At 38.2% G+C, this 17,920-nt stretch overlaps 1 protein-coding gene across 2 annotated transcripts; it reads left to right on the forward strand.

The window, feature by feature from the left end:
* Window positions 1-9,450: 9,450 nt before the first annotated feature.
* Window positions 9,451-17,657, forward strand: kptn (kaptin (actin binding protein)). 2 transcript variants are annotated; one of them, XM_044370529.1, is made up of 13 exons: window positions 9,451-9,678; window positions 9,709-9,988; window positions 11,682-11,764; window positions 11,856-11,940; window positions 12,027-12,081; window positions 12,394-12,472; window positions 13,070-13,143; window positions 13,581-13,687; window positions 15,146-15,250; window positions 15,366-15,429; window positions 15,553-15,688; window positions 16,277-16,450; window positions 17,098-17,657. In XM_044370529.1, exons 2-13 carry the CDS (start codon window positions 9,787-9,789, stop codon window positions 17,260-17,262), a joined length of 1,329 nt encoding a protein of 442 aa, XP_044226464.1. In that variant the 5' UTR covers window positions 9,451-9,678; window positions 9,709-9,786; the 3' UTR covers window positions 17,263-17,657. The 2 variants fall into 2 exon arrangements, with proteins under 2 accessions (XP_044226464.1, XP_044226465.1); XM_044370530.1 differs by having other exon boundaries at window positions 9,451-9,988.
* Window positions 17,658-17,920: the final 263 nt, after the last annotated feature.

Consider the following 17,920-nt stretch of genomic DNA (forward strand, 5'->3'; position numbering starts at 1 on the left):
TAATTAGAGGGAGCAAGTGGCTCCAGCAAACCCCTCCCACCACACACACGCACGCACACACGCGCGCGCGCACACACACAGACACACACACACACACACACACACACACACACACACACACACAGCAACAGGCTTCATAATTAGACAAACTGTACTTACTCAAAGTTTATTCTTAGTCAAGTTATAAATTATTTCTTTGAATTCTCGTCTCTGATATGAAGAAGCCTTAATAATTTAGATTCAATACCAGCATAAAGAGAAACATTAAAAATAATGTTTATCAAATATTGTATACTATCCAGATTACATAATGTTTTGAATTTGTATGAATAAGTGTTGTTTAAATATTTGAGTGCAGAAAATAAAAAGAACCATAAGAATTCCAATTACAGAAACTGTAATGTTTATGGAAATGTCCTTTTAGTTCTCATTTTGTCCTGATTCCAACTCTTTGAGCCTTCTGCCCTTTTCCCCATTCCTGATCAATTGACCTGCTGCACATCTAATGTTCATACATCCACACATAATAGTCAGATGACATTTATCTCCAAAACAGCTGCATACACAAATGTTGCATTCACACACAAACACACACATGCACACACGCAAACACCCAGATGCACAAAACCGACAAAGCTCATTTGATTTATCATAATATGCTTTATCTGAAAAGTAAGTATCTTATCTCCAGATAAAGGGAGGAAAGACAGAGCAATCCATTCAGTGGTGGAGCAGAAAGGAGGCTGGAGGGAACTATTGCCACACAAGGCGGGAAATGGACGGGTCGGTGTGTAGACTGAGCAAAAACAAAGACAAGAAAACAGAATGTGGCGACAGGCAGGATCTATAAGGTGGAAGGAGAGACAGCATGGACGGAGGATTCAGAGCAGGGAGACAGCTGCTGCGCAGAATGGAAACCTCTGACTGGACTCAGTTTTACAGAGAAATGGAGGATGAAAAAACACAGTCCTACTTTTATTTTCCTGGACTTACCGTGTTAGGAAAAGATTGCTCAGGAATGAGTTTGAGATGTGTGCATGTATTGTAACTCTGTGCATACATTGCTGTGCACATTATAGCTTTACATTATGGTTTGACAGCCTTTAACAAAACTTTTGCCATTGCTATTTTAATTGTGACTGCTTTTGATCAATGCTAAATACATTTTGTAAAATTTTTGGCTATTGTTTTTTTAGTACTTACTTTAGTACTTATTTTTATGTACTTTCATGTTATTAGGACAATTATTTCAGTATTATTCAGATGAGACATTGTAATCATTGGTCAAAATGTGAATTTTGAGGTGGGATTTTTAAAAATCAAGTACCATCTTCTTTGTGTCTTAATTTTATCTGAGGGAAAAAAGCTCATAAACAAACAAACACTGTCCAGTTGATGTTGATGATGGCGATGCAATCTTCATCCAATAGTGGAACAGCTCGTCCCGCAGCTGCAGCAGCAAATAGGGAAGTAGGGAAGAGGACTGAGCTGGTTTAATCCCTGCCCTACTGTCCTTCCCCCCTAAAGCTGGACTCATATAGACACATTCAGAATGATGCAAGCAAGGTTTTTTATTTTAAGACTGAACAGAGCAGTTTGTGCTCAACGTACTGTAGGCCGGTTGATGCTTGAAACCTCAGAAACACAGGAAATAAGAAAGAGAACAGGTGGAAGGAGGGGGAGGAGGTGGAAAGAGGGGAGGAGGCACAGAGAGGGAGGAGAGGGGTAGTGAGAGGGATGGAGGGATGGAGGAGAAGCAGGTGAAGGGGCAGAGGGTGGGGGAGGCTCCGGTTCTCGTCCCCACTGACACACTGCTGCAGTTAATCCAGATTAGAGTGTCTAAAACAGGTCGGCTAAATCTGCAGGCCAGCCAGCAATACAGAGGCTGCTGTCAGCCCCAATCACTCACCCTGCAAACACATGCACACACACGCACACACACACACACACACACGCACACACACGCACACACACGCACACACACACACACACACACACACACACACATACACACACACACACACACACACACACACTGCAATAATCTCCTCTGTGCAAACCAGGTGCCACCAGCAGCTCAGCACAGACTGCCACCAACCCCACCAGCCCCCACTTCCAGTCCAGTTAGGACTCCACACTGACAGACTGGATAGACACACACTCAAACACACCAAGCACCACATTCAATGTTTTGTAATTCTATGCTTTCAATATCACTTTAATGCCCTTCTCTGGTTTCTGAGGCAGCCCACAAGGGAGACAGACAGCTAATAGCTATGACACAGGTCTACACTGAGATTCAGACCCATGACGTGGTGAGTTTGTCTGCACCTTCAGTCTGCTGAGTCACCATAAAGCCCAATATGACCTGCAGATTTAACATGTCCTGTGTCAATGAATCTGACCCTCTGAGGGAGGAAGGTGCAGCTGAACACCTGTGAATGATGGTTCATGTCTATCTATTATATATCTATATCTAATATTACTCACATGGCCATTGAGAGGGTTTGCTGTAATTGTTCCTGCGGTTTCAGTACAAGGAAAAAAAACTGTTTGGGGGAAAAACTGATACTCTGCAGAACATATAAAGTGATTATGATATAATGTATTACACAGTTTAAAATCTCTTGAAACTCCAATGAAGGAACATATAAAATAAAAATACTGTATGTATGGATTACATTCCCAAAATAACAACATGGATACTCACCAATGCTTGGGTACAGAAAATGTAGTTTGGGATCACAGAAAAGGGGAACAAATCTTGGAATAAGAGATCTGTCAATCATTTATGGATTAGAGCAACATATTCATAGAGGACATAACATGTTAATAGTTATAGTCTTGTTTTCCTCCACTATACCTACATTTTCATAAATAAAGTATGTATTTTATTGGTAGCTGATTCATACAATAAAATTACACTGTAAATCATGTTCAGTAATTGATTGAACTTTCTTTTGCTGTCATGCTATATCAATTAACTATATCAATTAACAACATTATACCTGAAAACCAAAATAAAGATTGCTTTTGTTGCATTTGTGAATTCTAGGCTGGATTATTGCAATTTCTTATCATCAGGCTGCCATAAAAAATCTCTAAAAACTCTCCAGCTGGTCCAGAATGCTGCTGCATGTGTACTGACAAAAATCCAGAGTAGAATTTAGAATCCTTCTCCTCACCTACAAAGCCCTTAATGGTCAGACATCATTATATCTTAAAGAGCTCATAGTACCCTATTACCCCACTAGAACACTGAGCTCCCAGAATGCAGGCTTACTTGTGGTTCCTACAGTCTCCAAAAGTAGAATGGGAGGCAGAGCCTTTAGCTATCAGGCTCCTCTCCTGTAGAACCACCTTCCAGTTTCTGTCCGCGGGGCAAACACCCTCTCTACATTTAAGAGTAGGCTTAAAACTTTCCTTTTTGATAAAGCTTATAGTTAGGGCCAGCCAGGCTTGCCTTGGACCAGCCCCTAGTTATGTTGCTATAGGCCTAGACTGCCGGGGGACTTTCTATGATACACTAAGCTCCTCTCTTCTCCTCCTCCTCTCCATCTGTACACATTCATGCACCGTTAATGCATGTTACTAACTTGGCTTCTTCCCCAGAGTTTTTGTGCTTTCTTGTCTCACAGGTTTCTATGGATTGTGGTCATGGACCACCTGGTTATGCATTGTGAGCTTCCGTGGATCTTGGTTGCAGACCGCCTGCTGCCATGGTCCTGCATGATGCCCATGCCTGGTATTATTATTATCAGTCATATTTATATTATTATTGTTGTTATTGTTGTTGGTGTGCTTCTTTGTGTCTCTCTCCCCCCTCAAGGTAGATGGCTGGCCAGCTAAAGCCCGGTTCTGCTCAAGGTTTCTTCCCCTTAAAGGGGAGTTTTTCCTTGCCGCTTTTGCAAAGTGCTTGCTCATGGGGGAATGTTGGGTCTCTGCAAAATAAAGAGTATGGTCTAGACCTGCTCTATGTGATAAGTGCCTTGAGATAACTTCTGTTGTGATTTGGTGCTATATAAATAAAATTGACTTGACTTGACTTGGCTTTAGATCACAACCTGCCAAATAGAGCCAAATTATTCCCAATTTATAGTGTCACTTTTTGTAGTAACGGTGCACCAGAGCAATATGTATATTCGTGTAGGTACAAAGGAACAAGATGTAAAGTTGGGGAATAAGGAGGACAACAGTCTGGGAACTTAAAATGTTCTCAGTATGACCTGGTGAGCAACAATCTGGTGTTTCACTAATTTTAAAACTAGTCTTCCTTACTTGGAGGTAAAATGCTTTATAATTTTATTACTCCATTCTATATTTTGTATATTTTATAATGTACGCCTTGTACAATATAAAATATACAAAATTGTCACTAGAAAACAGAACAATAAAAAACTTTCTCCTTGAAGATCATGTATAACATCTTCAACCTAACCAAAAATCAGGTTTAAAGAATGTGTCTATACTATTTCTTTTATATTGTTAAACAAGTATTTGAGACGTATATTAATTATGTATTTGGAAAATACACTATTTTACCCTCTGATGATACTTTATTGTGTTGTTATTGTAGTATAACTTGTAACATAACAGTGTCTGTACAGTGTATCACTTTAAGTGAAGAATTAATTCAGATTTTCTTTAGTATTATGTGATTTCAGTGATCATGCTGGGAAATCACAAGATAGAAAAAAAAAAGTTTTGTTAGTTATTATGATAAGGCTAACATAGAGATGCATGTTAAAAACATGTAAACTGGCCTGTTAATATTGTCTTACATGAAAATATATGTGATTTTTCACTTGTCAAGCTCCCAGTGGGCAACATTATAAGCCATCATGATGTCCAATACCACTGCTATGCAGATGATACACAACTGTATATCTCTGTTTCACCAGACAATCCTAGTTCTTTGAATGCTGTTATTAGCTGTCATCAAAATTTAGATGTGTAAAAAGTTTTTAAAAGTGAATGAGCAGAAACCCAAGATTCTACTTGTAGAAAGCAAAAAGAAAGAAGCTTCAGTCAGTGTTTTGCTGCCTGTCCAAGCAGATTACAGGAAGACGTAAATTATATATATGATTTTTGATTTTAAATGTTGTTTCTCATTTTAAAAAGTTCACAAAAACATTTTTTTTCAATGTTTTTCATCTTTTCAATAATTCTGAAATGCTGATACATGCTTCAATTACAAGTTGCTTAGACTACTGCAACTCTCTTTTTACCCGGTCACTTTACCTCACTGCCCGTGACACTGTATTGGCTACTTGTACACTTTAGAATTGATTTGAAAGTCCTTGTATCTGTTTATATAGTCTTACATAATCTTGCAGCTTTTATACATCAGCGACAGCTTTTCACTGTATGTTGCAACTTGAACTCTCAGATCATCCACTGCCTTTATTTGAGATATTTCTAATGTTCCCCACAAGGAATATAATGAAGCTACTTTGTTTTTATGCCACTAAACTGTTCATGAGCCTCGTTCTGGATCTCAGAACAGCTAACTTGCTCTTGATACATATCTTTTTCATACTTTATTTGAGGTAACACTACCTTGTCAGCTCTAAGTTTATATTTTTGCTATTTTTTTTATTGGTTTTATTGTTATTGTTTTCAAGGTTTTATAGTATTGTTGTCAAACAGTTGCTTTTTGTCATGGTTTATTTTACTTTTTCTTTCCTGCTTAATGTTGTTTTTAATCCTCTTTTGTGATGCACTTTCGGCTGCATGAAAGACATGAAAGACACTCTACAAATACACATATTATTATTATTATTATTATTATTATTATTATTATTATTATCAGTAAAGGGAACATGTCACTAAAGTGGATTCCTTATAAAACTACAATAAATTTGAATTATGCAAGGTATGTTCATGTTTTGTGTGTGTGTGTGTGTGTGTGTGTGTGTGTGTGTGTGTGTGTGTGTGTGTAATGAGTCAGGAGTTGCAGTGTGAGGTGAGGTGTGTCAGTGTAGAGGATGAGTGATTACAGTGGACAGTAATCCTGCAGATGGATTAGCAGGTGGTATTAGGAGAAGTGGGGGTGTAGCACACTGCCACCTCTGAACTGTCACAATATGGAGCAGCAGCTCGCACGGCCTCACCTCCGTCTGCTTCACCCCAGCAACACACACCTGACATTGTAGCACACACTATGGAACAGTGACAACAAAGAATGATTGCTGGGTGGGTTATGGAGCCTGTAGTGTTCATATTGACACAAAGCTGCTGCTGCTGCTGCTGCTGTTGCTGCTGAGGGAGAAAATCACGTGTATCTCTGGAGAGGTTGCAGCGCTGTGTTTTTTCTTGATTATGGTCACACTTTTTTGAGTTACTTGGTTTCAAAAAAAGTTCCTACTGCTGAAGTGAAGGCATATTAGCAGGTCAAAAGTTGTTCACCTGCTTGCACTGGTATATACTTGTGCCACTGTTTAAAACAAAACTGGCATCCTACAGTGATGTCAGTTATCTAGCAGACCTGTCTCTATTGTGAACTATGACTTTGTAATGTATTACAGAAGTTAGGTCAGGCCTGGATTCAAGGGTATGGTTGGGATGTTGCTGAATCTTCCCTTTATTGAAACTGAATTTGAAGATGTTTGTTTCGATGATGACATAAGACAGGAATTACACATCTTATGCAACAATCTTTTCTGTCCCTAAATAACCTCTTAACATTATGCATCTGTCCCATCAATAAAAGTATAATGTATGGAAGGATTTCAGACATCAAATGACCATAATATAGGAAAACCATCCCATAATAAGTATGTTATGTGTTATAAGCAAATGTAGAAAATCTGGAATTGATATATACAGTTAAACAGCTTGGTCAAGGTCTGGACCATTTTAAGAATTGACCACCATGGGAATAAATGTCCACACAACTTCCTAATGCTGTATTCTAATTGTATTAACAACTTAATACAACAACATATACTGATCACAAAATAGAAGCAGCACCAATTGATGATAGTTTTTGAGCTTTGTCTGTTTCTTGCACACCTTATCTTAAAGTGTGATATCAAGACGGTATCAGGTGTGGTATCAAAACAGCTCTTTTATTTGCTGTTGTGGATCCTACATGGATGCAGCTCGCAGCCTCTGGATCTTCCAGGTTTTATGTTTTCTGGGTATAAAGTAAGTTGTAATCTCTTCAGAGGTCTGTTAGTATGTTATCAGGCAGGTGATACAAAGCTGCAACACATTTAAGATACTGTTGCAAATGTGCTCTCAGAGTAACCATATATTGGCAGCCTTTTTTTGTTTTGTTTTCTTTGTACTGGTAAAGTTCAAAGTAAAAAACCAACAAAAATTTTAATTATTTAAACAAGTCTGATAGGAGGCACTGTTTTAAACATCTTGTTTTAGAGAGCTAGGTCTGGCTATTGAGTGACAGCACCATCCTAAAGGTTAATTGGGTATCTCAACTAGTTAATTCCAAGAAAGTTTAGTGACTACAGATCAGGCGGAAACAAAACTTGGTTTTGTTTATCAGTGCCCTGTTTACACCCCAGTTTCACACAGTTCATAAGTGTTTCTCCATGGCAGTTAATTGTGTACGTTACAGCACAATCTCATTCTTCCAGTGAATTCACAATAAATTGTTATGTCAGAGTCCTGCAAGGACACAACCTGGGCTGTGTTTTTCAGACTCACTGCAGCAGAGGAAGGAAAAGCACTGGCTGGTAAGGACGGTATTAGGTCAAGTTTAGGCTGAGCCATCATAACGCTCATCCCAAGCTGGGCAATAGACTATCTGGGAATGGAAGTTTCACCCAAAATTCTATGACACTATTTTGCTCATTTACTTATTTAAAACGTGGTGAGAGCAAGCCTAACAGATGTGGAGATATTCAAGTCAAATATATTTTTTTTACTTTTATGCCATTTTAAAAAAGTGAGGATTGGCTGCATTCTTGAAGAGGTTTGGGCTACACATCTCAGGACACCACACAATTACCAGTTCACAAGGAAAAATAAAAATAGATATATTTTTGGAAGACAAGACATGTAAGTTTGCTTTAAATCAGTATAAATCCAACAGCCTTGCACTTGAGATGTTGTTTAGTCTCTCTACCTCCATATCCTGACCTGCAGGAGGGCAACATACAGCTTTCCTCTACAGAGTCAGTTAGTTCAATAACTTGATGAGTGAATTTTCACTGACATCTGGTGGACAAACTTCGTTAACTCTCTGAATTTGTCCGACAGGGTTGTGAGTCTTCAAATGTTGCTGAATGGTCAGCCCGAATGAAAACATTATTTTTTTCAAATCCTGTTCCTTAGAGCGTAGCTATGGTATGGTGGGTTTTTAATGGATCCTACATGCATAATGATGTGTTTTTATTCATTTAAATACATGATTTTGTAGAATTATCATGTTTGATGCTTGTGTCTGAAATGTTTAGTGTGTAATTAATTTTCATCACATAATGTTCTTTATTTGGGTAAAGGTAGATTGGGTCATGAATGTGTAAAGAATGCATAAAAATGGGAGAATAAGATAAGATAAGATAAGATAAGAAACAATAAGATAAGATAAGACTTTACTGATCTCCAGAGGTGAAATTTTCATGTTACAGCAGTGCAGGAAACAAAGTAACAGATAAGAACTAAGAGTAACAAACACAACAAAATAAAAAAAGTCAAGTAAATGGAATTAAATCTATATACATTATAAACATTATACTCCAATAGTTAGGTTACATGACCTGAGTTGTGGGTTGTAAAAATAGAAAGGTTGTGCAAAATATGTGCAGAAGTAATGGTTTTGGTAGATGTAGCTATAAATATATATGTATACATTATGTAGGTGAAGTAATGAATGCAAAATAAATATACAGTAGTGTATAGTATAGAATAAAAGATTAGGGATAGGCATGGCCATAATATAAGAGGAGATTATTATTAACAGAATCACCTCACCTGTAGTTTAAGATTCATGTTATCTCACTTTTGACAAGGTAGGATGTATAATGTTAACTAAAATATCATAAGAAGTATTGTGGTTTGGGCTTTAACAGACCGTACCGGTAGATGGCAGTATTATGCACGTGATGCGCCAAAGCTGTCAATAATTTACAACATGAAGCAGAAAAGTCACATGCTGCCTTCAGGGGCTCAGGTTGGTGCGTATTATGCTGTGAAGATTCCAATATCATTTAATGCCATGAATTGACATTGTTATGAACTTTAAAATAATTCACTCTGTAAGAAGATGGATGGATGTCGTTTAAAATCAATTAGCACAGAGCTACTTTTCAGCGACACAGTGAGTATATCCACCGTGCAAATGGCACTTTTATTGTTTATCCAAAACTTAAACAACATAAGAAATAAAAATGAAAACAACTTGTGGAAGAAATAAGAGATATATATTTTAATTTGAATACACCTTTTTAGTCATTAAAAGCTTAATTTTCCACTTCGCTGGATCGTTTGTGTACAATGATTTTAATATATCCGGTAAACTTGAACGCAGCTCCTCTCAAACCGGATATTTTGCTTCTGTGGATGATTTGGTGAAGCTACAATCAGCCAGAAAAATACAGAGCAGATGAGAAATTAATGTCTTCAAAAAACAATAATCGTTATTACTGAGTCAGTCGTCGGATGGAGTTCTGGAAGAGAGAAGCTAACTTACTAATGAACATATGAACATATGAAATACATATGTTCATAGAACATATGTATTTCATATGTTCATAGTAGCCGTGGACTGTCTCAGTTCTCAACATTTCTGATAAATTAGTGAGTTAAGTGTTGTCCTGCAGGATGCTCAGAGAGTCGTATCCCTTCGTGGAGGACAGCTTCAGCCGCTTCCCGTCGCAGAGCAACATTTACGGGCTGTGTCAGGCCGGGGAGCAGGAGCTGCTGGCCGCCACCCTTAAAGGGAAGGTGGTTAGCTTCAGATACCAGGAGCTGCAGCACAAAATCCGACCTGTGGCCAAGGAGGTCCAGTTCACCTACATACCAGGTACCAGGAGCATCTAGTGAAAATACAGTGAACACCTGGAGTTAATGTTCTCTGTACATCCACTGTGGAGAGATACAGACACATATGCATCGTCTTTTTAGAAATATTATTGTGAGTTTCATTTTATTGTGATGTATTTATTTATTAATTGTTTTGTTACTTAGAATAAAATGGGACATAAATCAGTTGCTGTAGTACATGGTGCAGTACATAGTACAATGATGTATTTTATATGCTAATATCTACTAACTGTTCAAACCTTGTGCAGCAGAGGAGCAAGAACATAAATCAACACAAGTACAGAGATAGAAAGTATTTACTCCAGTACTGTACCTTCACTTCACTTGAGTATTTCCATGTAATACCGCTACACTACAGAGGGACATACTGAACATATACTATGTACTTGACAGCTGTTAGTTATTTTGCTGCTTAACATGGTGAGCTTATAAAAATGTTGCATGTTTATAGATTAAACCATCAGATTATGTAAAATACCTAAAATGAGCTCCACATTCACACATCATCAGTAAGTACTGTATACTACACACCATCCAGTACTTTTACCTTTGATACTTTAAGTGCATTTTGCCAGTAATATTTGTATAATTATACTAAAGTGACATTTTAAATGCTGGACTTTTACTTGTAATGGAGTATTTTTGCTCTGAATACTTCCTCCACCACTGCACATGTACATGGAATACATATGAATTATAAGTACAAATAAACACAAGAACTATAAATATTTAAAGAAAAGAAGCAAAACCCACAAGTACATAAGATAATAGTAATAGTTATTATGAATTATTTTGGAAACAAAATCAAATACAAGTTATAAAGAGTTTGAGTTAAAGTATTGGCTATATACCTGTAGTAGACCACACTAGAAGTACTACAGTAGTAGAAGTACTATGATTAAACGAAACAAGACTAACCACACAGCCTTCTTTGGTTTCTTGCATTCAGTGTCAAGAGCCTGACATTTTCCACAATCTAAATGTAAGAGTTCATCCTGTAGAGAACCAGCTCATATCATCTATATAACCTGTAACCCAACATGAAAATCACTCAGACATCCATCAGAGCCTTTTGTCATGTGACTCTGCTTTCACCACAGTGGGGCTCCTTCCTCTGTTGCAGGAAGCACAAATAATCTAATGCATGTTTGGAGGTCTTTTTCCAGATGTGCTGAACAGTATCAGTTTCTGTCTTAAACTCCTGTCCTGCTCTGTAAACAGTAAAATAAAAATACTCCACATGATGAAAAATGAATAACAAGCTCTCCAACTCACAAGACACCAGTTTTTGGATTTCCTCCTCATAAATTACATTTTAGACACGACTTGCACTTTATAGCTCACATGGAATAGAGATTCTAATATAGATTATACAGAACGAGCACTGTAGCTGCTCCAGTTAAGTAAATAATAATGATAATACACTATTACACCAAGTTTATTTTTATCTTTATCCACTGTTATTTTATCAGAAATTATCAGTTTTTTAAGGTCGTAGAGTTTGAATGTGTTTTCTGCTTCAAATAATCTTACTAAATCAACAAGTTATGGCCTAATCAGTGTTTAAAGTATTAAGTATGCTAATCAGATTTTTACTTTTAATAATCATTTTTTCGTAATTCAGAGTAATATAGCCCTGAAACATGTGATTTGATCCTGTCTTCTTTATCTAGTTGATGCAGAGATTGTATCAATTGATGCCTTCAACAAGTCTCCACCCAAAAGAGGCCTGGTGGTGGGCATCACGTTCATAAAGGTATTTTCATATGAAGTTCAGGAGTCACTTTACTGTAATGGCTGTAAATACTTTCTACAGTGACAGAAGCATTTCTCCTGATCTCCTGCAGGACTCTGGTGACAAAGCTACTCCGTTCCTGAATATCTACTGTGACTATGAGCCCGGCTCAGAGTTCAACCTGGAGTCTATTGCTCGTGAGTCAGACGTGGTGTCCAGATGTGTGCTGTGCTCACTCTGGCAGATGTTTCACATGCTGATGTTAGTGTGTCTCTCTGAACAGAAAGTTGCCTGAATCTGGAGTTGCAGTTCACACCCTTCCAGCTTTACCATACAGAGTAAGTTTGCTGCTGTGGAGCTGTGATACACTGTAAACCAATCAACAACATAAATGCTAAATGCTTAAGTCAAGCTCAGACTGATAGACTTTCCTTCACCTCTATGTTATTACTATTAACCATTATTTTCAATTTAACTGGTCAATAACACACTGGTTGACTGTGGGGAGTAACTCCACTGAACATGTTGATCAGATTCTATGCGAGTATGAGAGTGTCTGTCAGCAGCTGCAGTACAGACAGTATCTGACAGACTACATGACAGAGTGTATCTACATGGTAAATGTCAGCAGCCTTTGCTTTCTCTGTTAGAGTGCAGTGTGACGATGGAGGCAGTGAGACGGTGTTTCTGCTCAGTGGTCACGACCAGAGGATCCACCTGTACAAGGAGGTCAGACTAGACACTAGACCAACCTGAGGGTGCAGGGTGGAGTGTGTGTGTGTGTGTGTGTGTGTGTTATTATGTTATATATTATATTATATTAATCCTACTTTTGCATCAGTTTTTATTACTTTTTGACAAGCAGCGCATTTGTATTGTCTTCTGTTTGTGTGTGTAAAAGAATTTCAAACAAACTTTAAAAAGTAAAAAACACAAGATTCCTGTGATCAAACATTCTCACATCAAGGTCCATTTAGTAGCCGTTCTGTTGCTTTCAATCATATCACATGATCTTCATCAGCATGGAGTTTGTAAAGTTGTTCTGGAAAAGTAAATGTTCCATTTTTTCCCCCGAGCGCTTTCAGGACTCCTCGTTTTAAAGTTTATTCTTGATCTTAGAAACAGCAGCCGACAACAAGATTCATGGTTCTGACAAATAGAAGGCTCATGGATTAAAAAGCACGAAAGCTACAGGAAGAGTTTTTTCATAGGAAGAGAGATAAAAACAAGATGGTGATGAGTTTGCATATCTGTAGGAGACATCCACTTTGATTCATCATGCAAACATCAGAGCATCATTCAGCCTGACTCTCCTGTCTCCAACAGAACGCCTCCCTCCACCAGTTTGAAGAGCAGCCAGTGGAAAGACTCTTCCCTGAACTACAGCAGCTGCCCAGCAAGTTAGTCTGTGCACCTTTACCTCTGTTAGCTCTGTAACTTCTATTTCTGTATGTTATTCTGTATTTTATATGATTGTCTCCCGTTACATGATGAATCATATTATGTCTTTTTAGACATTGACCAGATCATTAATTCATAACAAAACACCAATTTATCAGGTTATAATGAGAAAAGTGAGATAATGAGTGAAGTTTCTTGACATAAGAAGATTAAATATGTTGTCATAACAAGAAATGTTTCTTGTTAAAACGTAATACGAACAATATTTTGTCAAAAAGTGAAAGGTTGTTAAAGCAAGAAAAAAAAATCTCATTATACCAAAGAGCAGATGTTTCTTTGTCATGGTGTCAGCAATAATCTGTCATGTGTCAGTAATCAAATATGTCAATCAACATATTAAATGAATGTATGTTGTGTTTCTCCTCCCTCCGTGCAGCGTGTTGTGGTTGGATGTGTTGAGTATACCTGGCGGCCGGCGACTGTCTGCGTTTGGCTGTCAGAACGGCTTCGTTGGACTGGCTCTGGTCAACCAGACTGGACCAGGTGAGGCAAACCAGAAACAGAATAATAACAGCTCTGTGAGATTCAGAGAAAAAGATCTCAGAATACAGTCAAGACCTTCCTTCCTTCATCCAGGGCTGCTGTACATACACACCTGCCTGTTTGGCCAGACTTCCATGTTAAAATACACTGTTTATGAGGTGTTGAAAGTCCACTATACACTCTACTCGGGCTGAAGGTGAACAGAGCTATGTTGGGAATTATATAAGGTCACCAGACTCCATATACTTAAAAGGATGATAAAGGGGTAATTTGTCTCACCCCAATAGATGCGACAAAGCTAACAGGCGAGATGCGAGATGTCAGTCAATCACAGCCTGTATACATCTACACTGTCCTGAGAGGAGGGCTGCTCTGGCATTCATGTCATATCACTCAGACTGAAATTACAAGCAGCCGAGTCAGAAAAATGTTCATGTCAGGCTCTTAGTTGTAATTCTGATCCAGCGATCATGGCAGACAGCTACGATATCTCACACTTGGTGAGAAGAACTAAAGAAATGTCCACAAACCTCCAGCAAAGTGGCTGTTTTTAAATATATATCCAATAGTAACACCAACATAATTGATTCAGCTAATTAAAAATGAGCTATACACAGTTTGTTTGACTTTGTTTGGTTGTTTTTACTTGTTAATGAACAGCTATGAATATACAACACAGCAAAAATAGCTCATTTAGCCTATTTAAATGGTGCGACTACAAGGCCAGCAGTGGGGGTAACCATTTGGGAATAATGTGTGAACATCCCCAAGTCGGAATAATTTCCTGTTCTTCCCATTCTGCCAACATTGTGTGAATGCAGCATGTGTCTGATCACAAGACTTGCCATAGCAGGAAAAACACAGGTGTTATTAATAACAATAACGATGTCTGTTGTATTCAAGTGTCCCAGTAAGTCGTGACAGTGAGCCAGCAAACACAATACCAGAACCCTGAAACTGAAGCAGCTACATGGAATCCAGCCATTATTAACTGAGGTCTCGTCAGCCAAAATAATTCAAATCAGCTGTGTGGGTATACCATGGCTGTGCATGATCTTTAGACATTCCTAATTACAATACATGATGCAGATGTATGGTTAGGGTTAATGTGTGTCACTGAAACACATTCAGTTTATGAAGATCAACATTAAGCCTCATCTGTGAACTCATCAACAACTGGGGATTTATTAAGAATACAATATTGCATCTGTGTTGTATGCCTGTTTGTTCTGTTCACTATGCATTTTTCATTACAAAGTTGAGAAATAAATGATCTTATTTTGTCAATTTGAGCATGAAAACAGGTCCTGAATTGTTTTCTGATGGGATCTTTCAAGATACATCTTTTATATAATTTGTGCTATTTTGAAATGATGTACATATATATAAATGATGATGATATGTAAATGATATAGGACTATCTCTAGGTGTGTTTAAAGCATTGTGTGTTTTTATCAGTGGTTTTGCAGAGCTGGCGGGTCCAGTTCGACAGTCCAATCTCTGTAGTACTGCTGTTTCCTCTGAGCTGCCAAACTGAGCCCAACCAGCCCGGCGGACAGAAAAGTATGTTATTGGTTTGTTGTAGTTTGTTGTAGTCAGTATAATGTATGTCTGGCCATTATTGTGGAACAGTTTGGTAAAATCAAGTATGTTTGGTTGATTCTTGGTCTTTTTTCAGGAATGCAAATGGAAGGATACAACCTTCTGGTAACCAGCACCATAGAGATGGCGGTTGTCTATCGGTCAGTATCAGACAGATTTATAAAGATTTATAGTAGAGTAATCGCTTGGTTTTGTGTGGTTTCTCTCGTAGAAAATGTCTCTAAGCTGAGGTCAGAACAGTGTTGTATTTGTGTGTGTGTCAGAGATGTCCAGGACCGCGGTTTGTCTCACTCCATGTGCCTCTCAGAGAGTGACCAGTGGGACGCAGTGCTCTGCGCTCTGGTCATTGACCTGGATTTTGATGGGCAGAAGGAGGTGCTGTTGGGAACATATGGACAGGTCAGCATGTCTTTACTAATGGACTTCATTAATAGTACTTTAAAGAATAAGGCTTCAGATATTCTGTATTTTATGTTTAGTCCCATTAAAAGTCCTAAAATCCTGTTTTCTCAAACATATTCTTACTTTGAGTATTAGGGTGCTACATGAACACTTGATATCCTGCCAAAGTTCAAACAGTTTGGCTTTATATAAGAAATATTCAGTATTTTATATTTGTCTGTGCTCTTCTCACTGATTTAAAGTAGGTGGCACTCAGTTGGAAAAAAGTGATGTCACATATTTCAGTTCACCAATCAGGGTTTATTTTGTAGGGGACTATGTTTAGCTACGGATTTGATGCTAGTGAATATTAACACCAGCAGGATGGTGTACTGTGTCTGAGACTAGCTCAAAATAAACTGCAGGGCCCATTGATGTGTTTTAATAGTTTTTGGACAACAGTTCATTGGTTGTTTTGCTCTTGTCAACATTGTCAACAATAAAAAGAATATAGAATATCTCCAGACGAATCCATAAAGTAAAATGGCATATGCTGTAGGTCCAGATCTCAACGATAACAGTGTTATCTACCTTTCTGCCATGCAGGAACTTCTTTGTTACAAATTCCAGGCGACAGGAAGTGGACGAGATGGACACTTTCAGCTGCTGTGGAGGCGGAGCTTCAAGAGTCCTTTGCTGTCCATCATCTACTTAGACTTGACAGGGGACGGTTTGAGGGAGCTGGCTGTCCTCACACTGAAGGGACTGCATATCTTACAGGTATGTAGCAGAAAACTGTGCTACAGAGATCCATGATGCTAATAGTTTCTCAGGGTCAGTGTATCCGTATTGATGCTACCATTGTTCTTGAACTACCTTGAACTGAGAAATTAAAGTATTTCCCCTGGAGAAGTGACTTGCTGACCTCTACTGGCCACACAGTAGAAGTTGCAGCAAAATTGCACAGATTTTAAAAGCCACTCATCTCTTATCTCCACTCTTCTCTTGATCTTCACTGGCCTGTAACTGACAAAAACAATCACATCCCATTTGCAAAAGCCACTTAGATAGCAACTAAAACAATCTAGTAAATGACTAAATACATCAATAATATGCTTTTAGAATGTTCTTGTACCATTTTCCATCACTCACCAGTTGAAATTGGCCAACAATCCCAACAAACCTACACATTTATTATTACCACAATCTGCTATCGAACAAACAACTTTTCAGCTTTGTCACCCTCACGCATCCAAAAGCAGCTCATCACGCACTCCACCAGACATCTGCTGCACCATCTCTGAAGCAATGCTCGCTGCTGATATTTCTTCAACACAAATGAATCCAACTGACTCCCTCAAATCTGTTTCACATACTGTATATCTCATTCGACGTCATGTTATTTTACTCCCTCTCTGTCTTTTCAGCATAGCCTCACCTGCACTGCTCAATTGGTCCTGGAGCGGCTCGCCCAGAGGGTATCAGCGCTGACAGCCGGCTCTGAGCTGGAGTCAGCTGAAGCTCAAGACACTGAGGAGAAGGATGCTCCTGCAAAGAAAGAGGAGTGCACAGTTCACACACCATCAAATTAAGAAGTGTTCACCTGTGAGTCCCAGTGGTTCAGACTGAAGCGTTTGCCTTATTTAAGGTGCGATGTGAAGGATTTTCTGAGGGTTGCGTTTTCCTGATCAGTTAAATTTAGTTGTGATGACAGACTCTAGTTTGAAGATCAAAGTTCACATTCACCAGTCAAAAAAGTAACACTGCTTTGTGGTTTCATACTTAAGATACCGTAAAAAAAAACTGATGAAGAGTTCAAATTAAACCAAGCAAATACAGTGACACACGTTGGCTTCCTCAGACTAATCCCATATCTGTGAAGAGTAAGTTCTTTGGAATTATGTAATTAAGTTGTGGACTATGAGATGATGTGCTGTAGATATTGTACAGCAATTTGCAGATAATAAATGACACATTTGGGTCTATACTTTGTGGTTCGTGGGTATTTATCTCCTGTGTTGTTACTGTGTTTTTTTTTTCCTTTCCACAATTACTTTGAATATTAAATTCCAAAATGTTACTTCTAACAGGTCAACACAAATGCATTGTATTTCATCAGTCTGAGAGACTATAGAGTTATCTGTCCCAGGATAGAAACACCAGGGAATTCCAGAAACAAGTGGGACTGCACTGAAAACAAGTGAACAGGTAAACATTAATAGTTTATTTCTAAAAAAAAAAAAAAAAAAA

The sequence above is a fragment of the Thunnus albacares genome, chromosome 13 (assembly GCF_914725855.1).
Source record: "Thunnus albacares chromosome 13, fThuAlb1.1, whole genome shotgun sequence".
NCBI lineage: Eukaryota > Metazoa > Chordata > Actinopteri > Scombriformes > Scombridae > Thunnus > Thunnus albacares.

Coding starts and splice junctions, on each gene's coding strand:
- kptn (XM_044370530.1), top strand. CDS start 9,787: ATGCTCAGAGAGTCGTATCCCTTCGTGGAGGACAGCTTCAGCCGCTTC. Junction 11,941..12,026: donor CAACCTGGAGTCTATTGCTC/GTGAGTCAGACG, acceptor CTCTCTGAACAG/AAAGTTGCCTGAATCTGGAG. Junction 13,688..15,145: donor GGTCAACCAGACTGGACCAG/GTGAGGCAAACC, acceptor TGTTTTTATCAG/TGGTTTTGCAGAGCTGGCGG.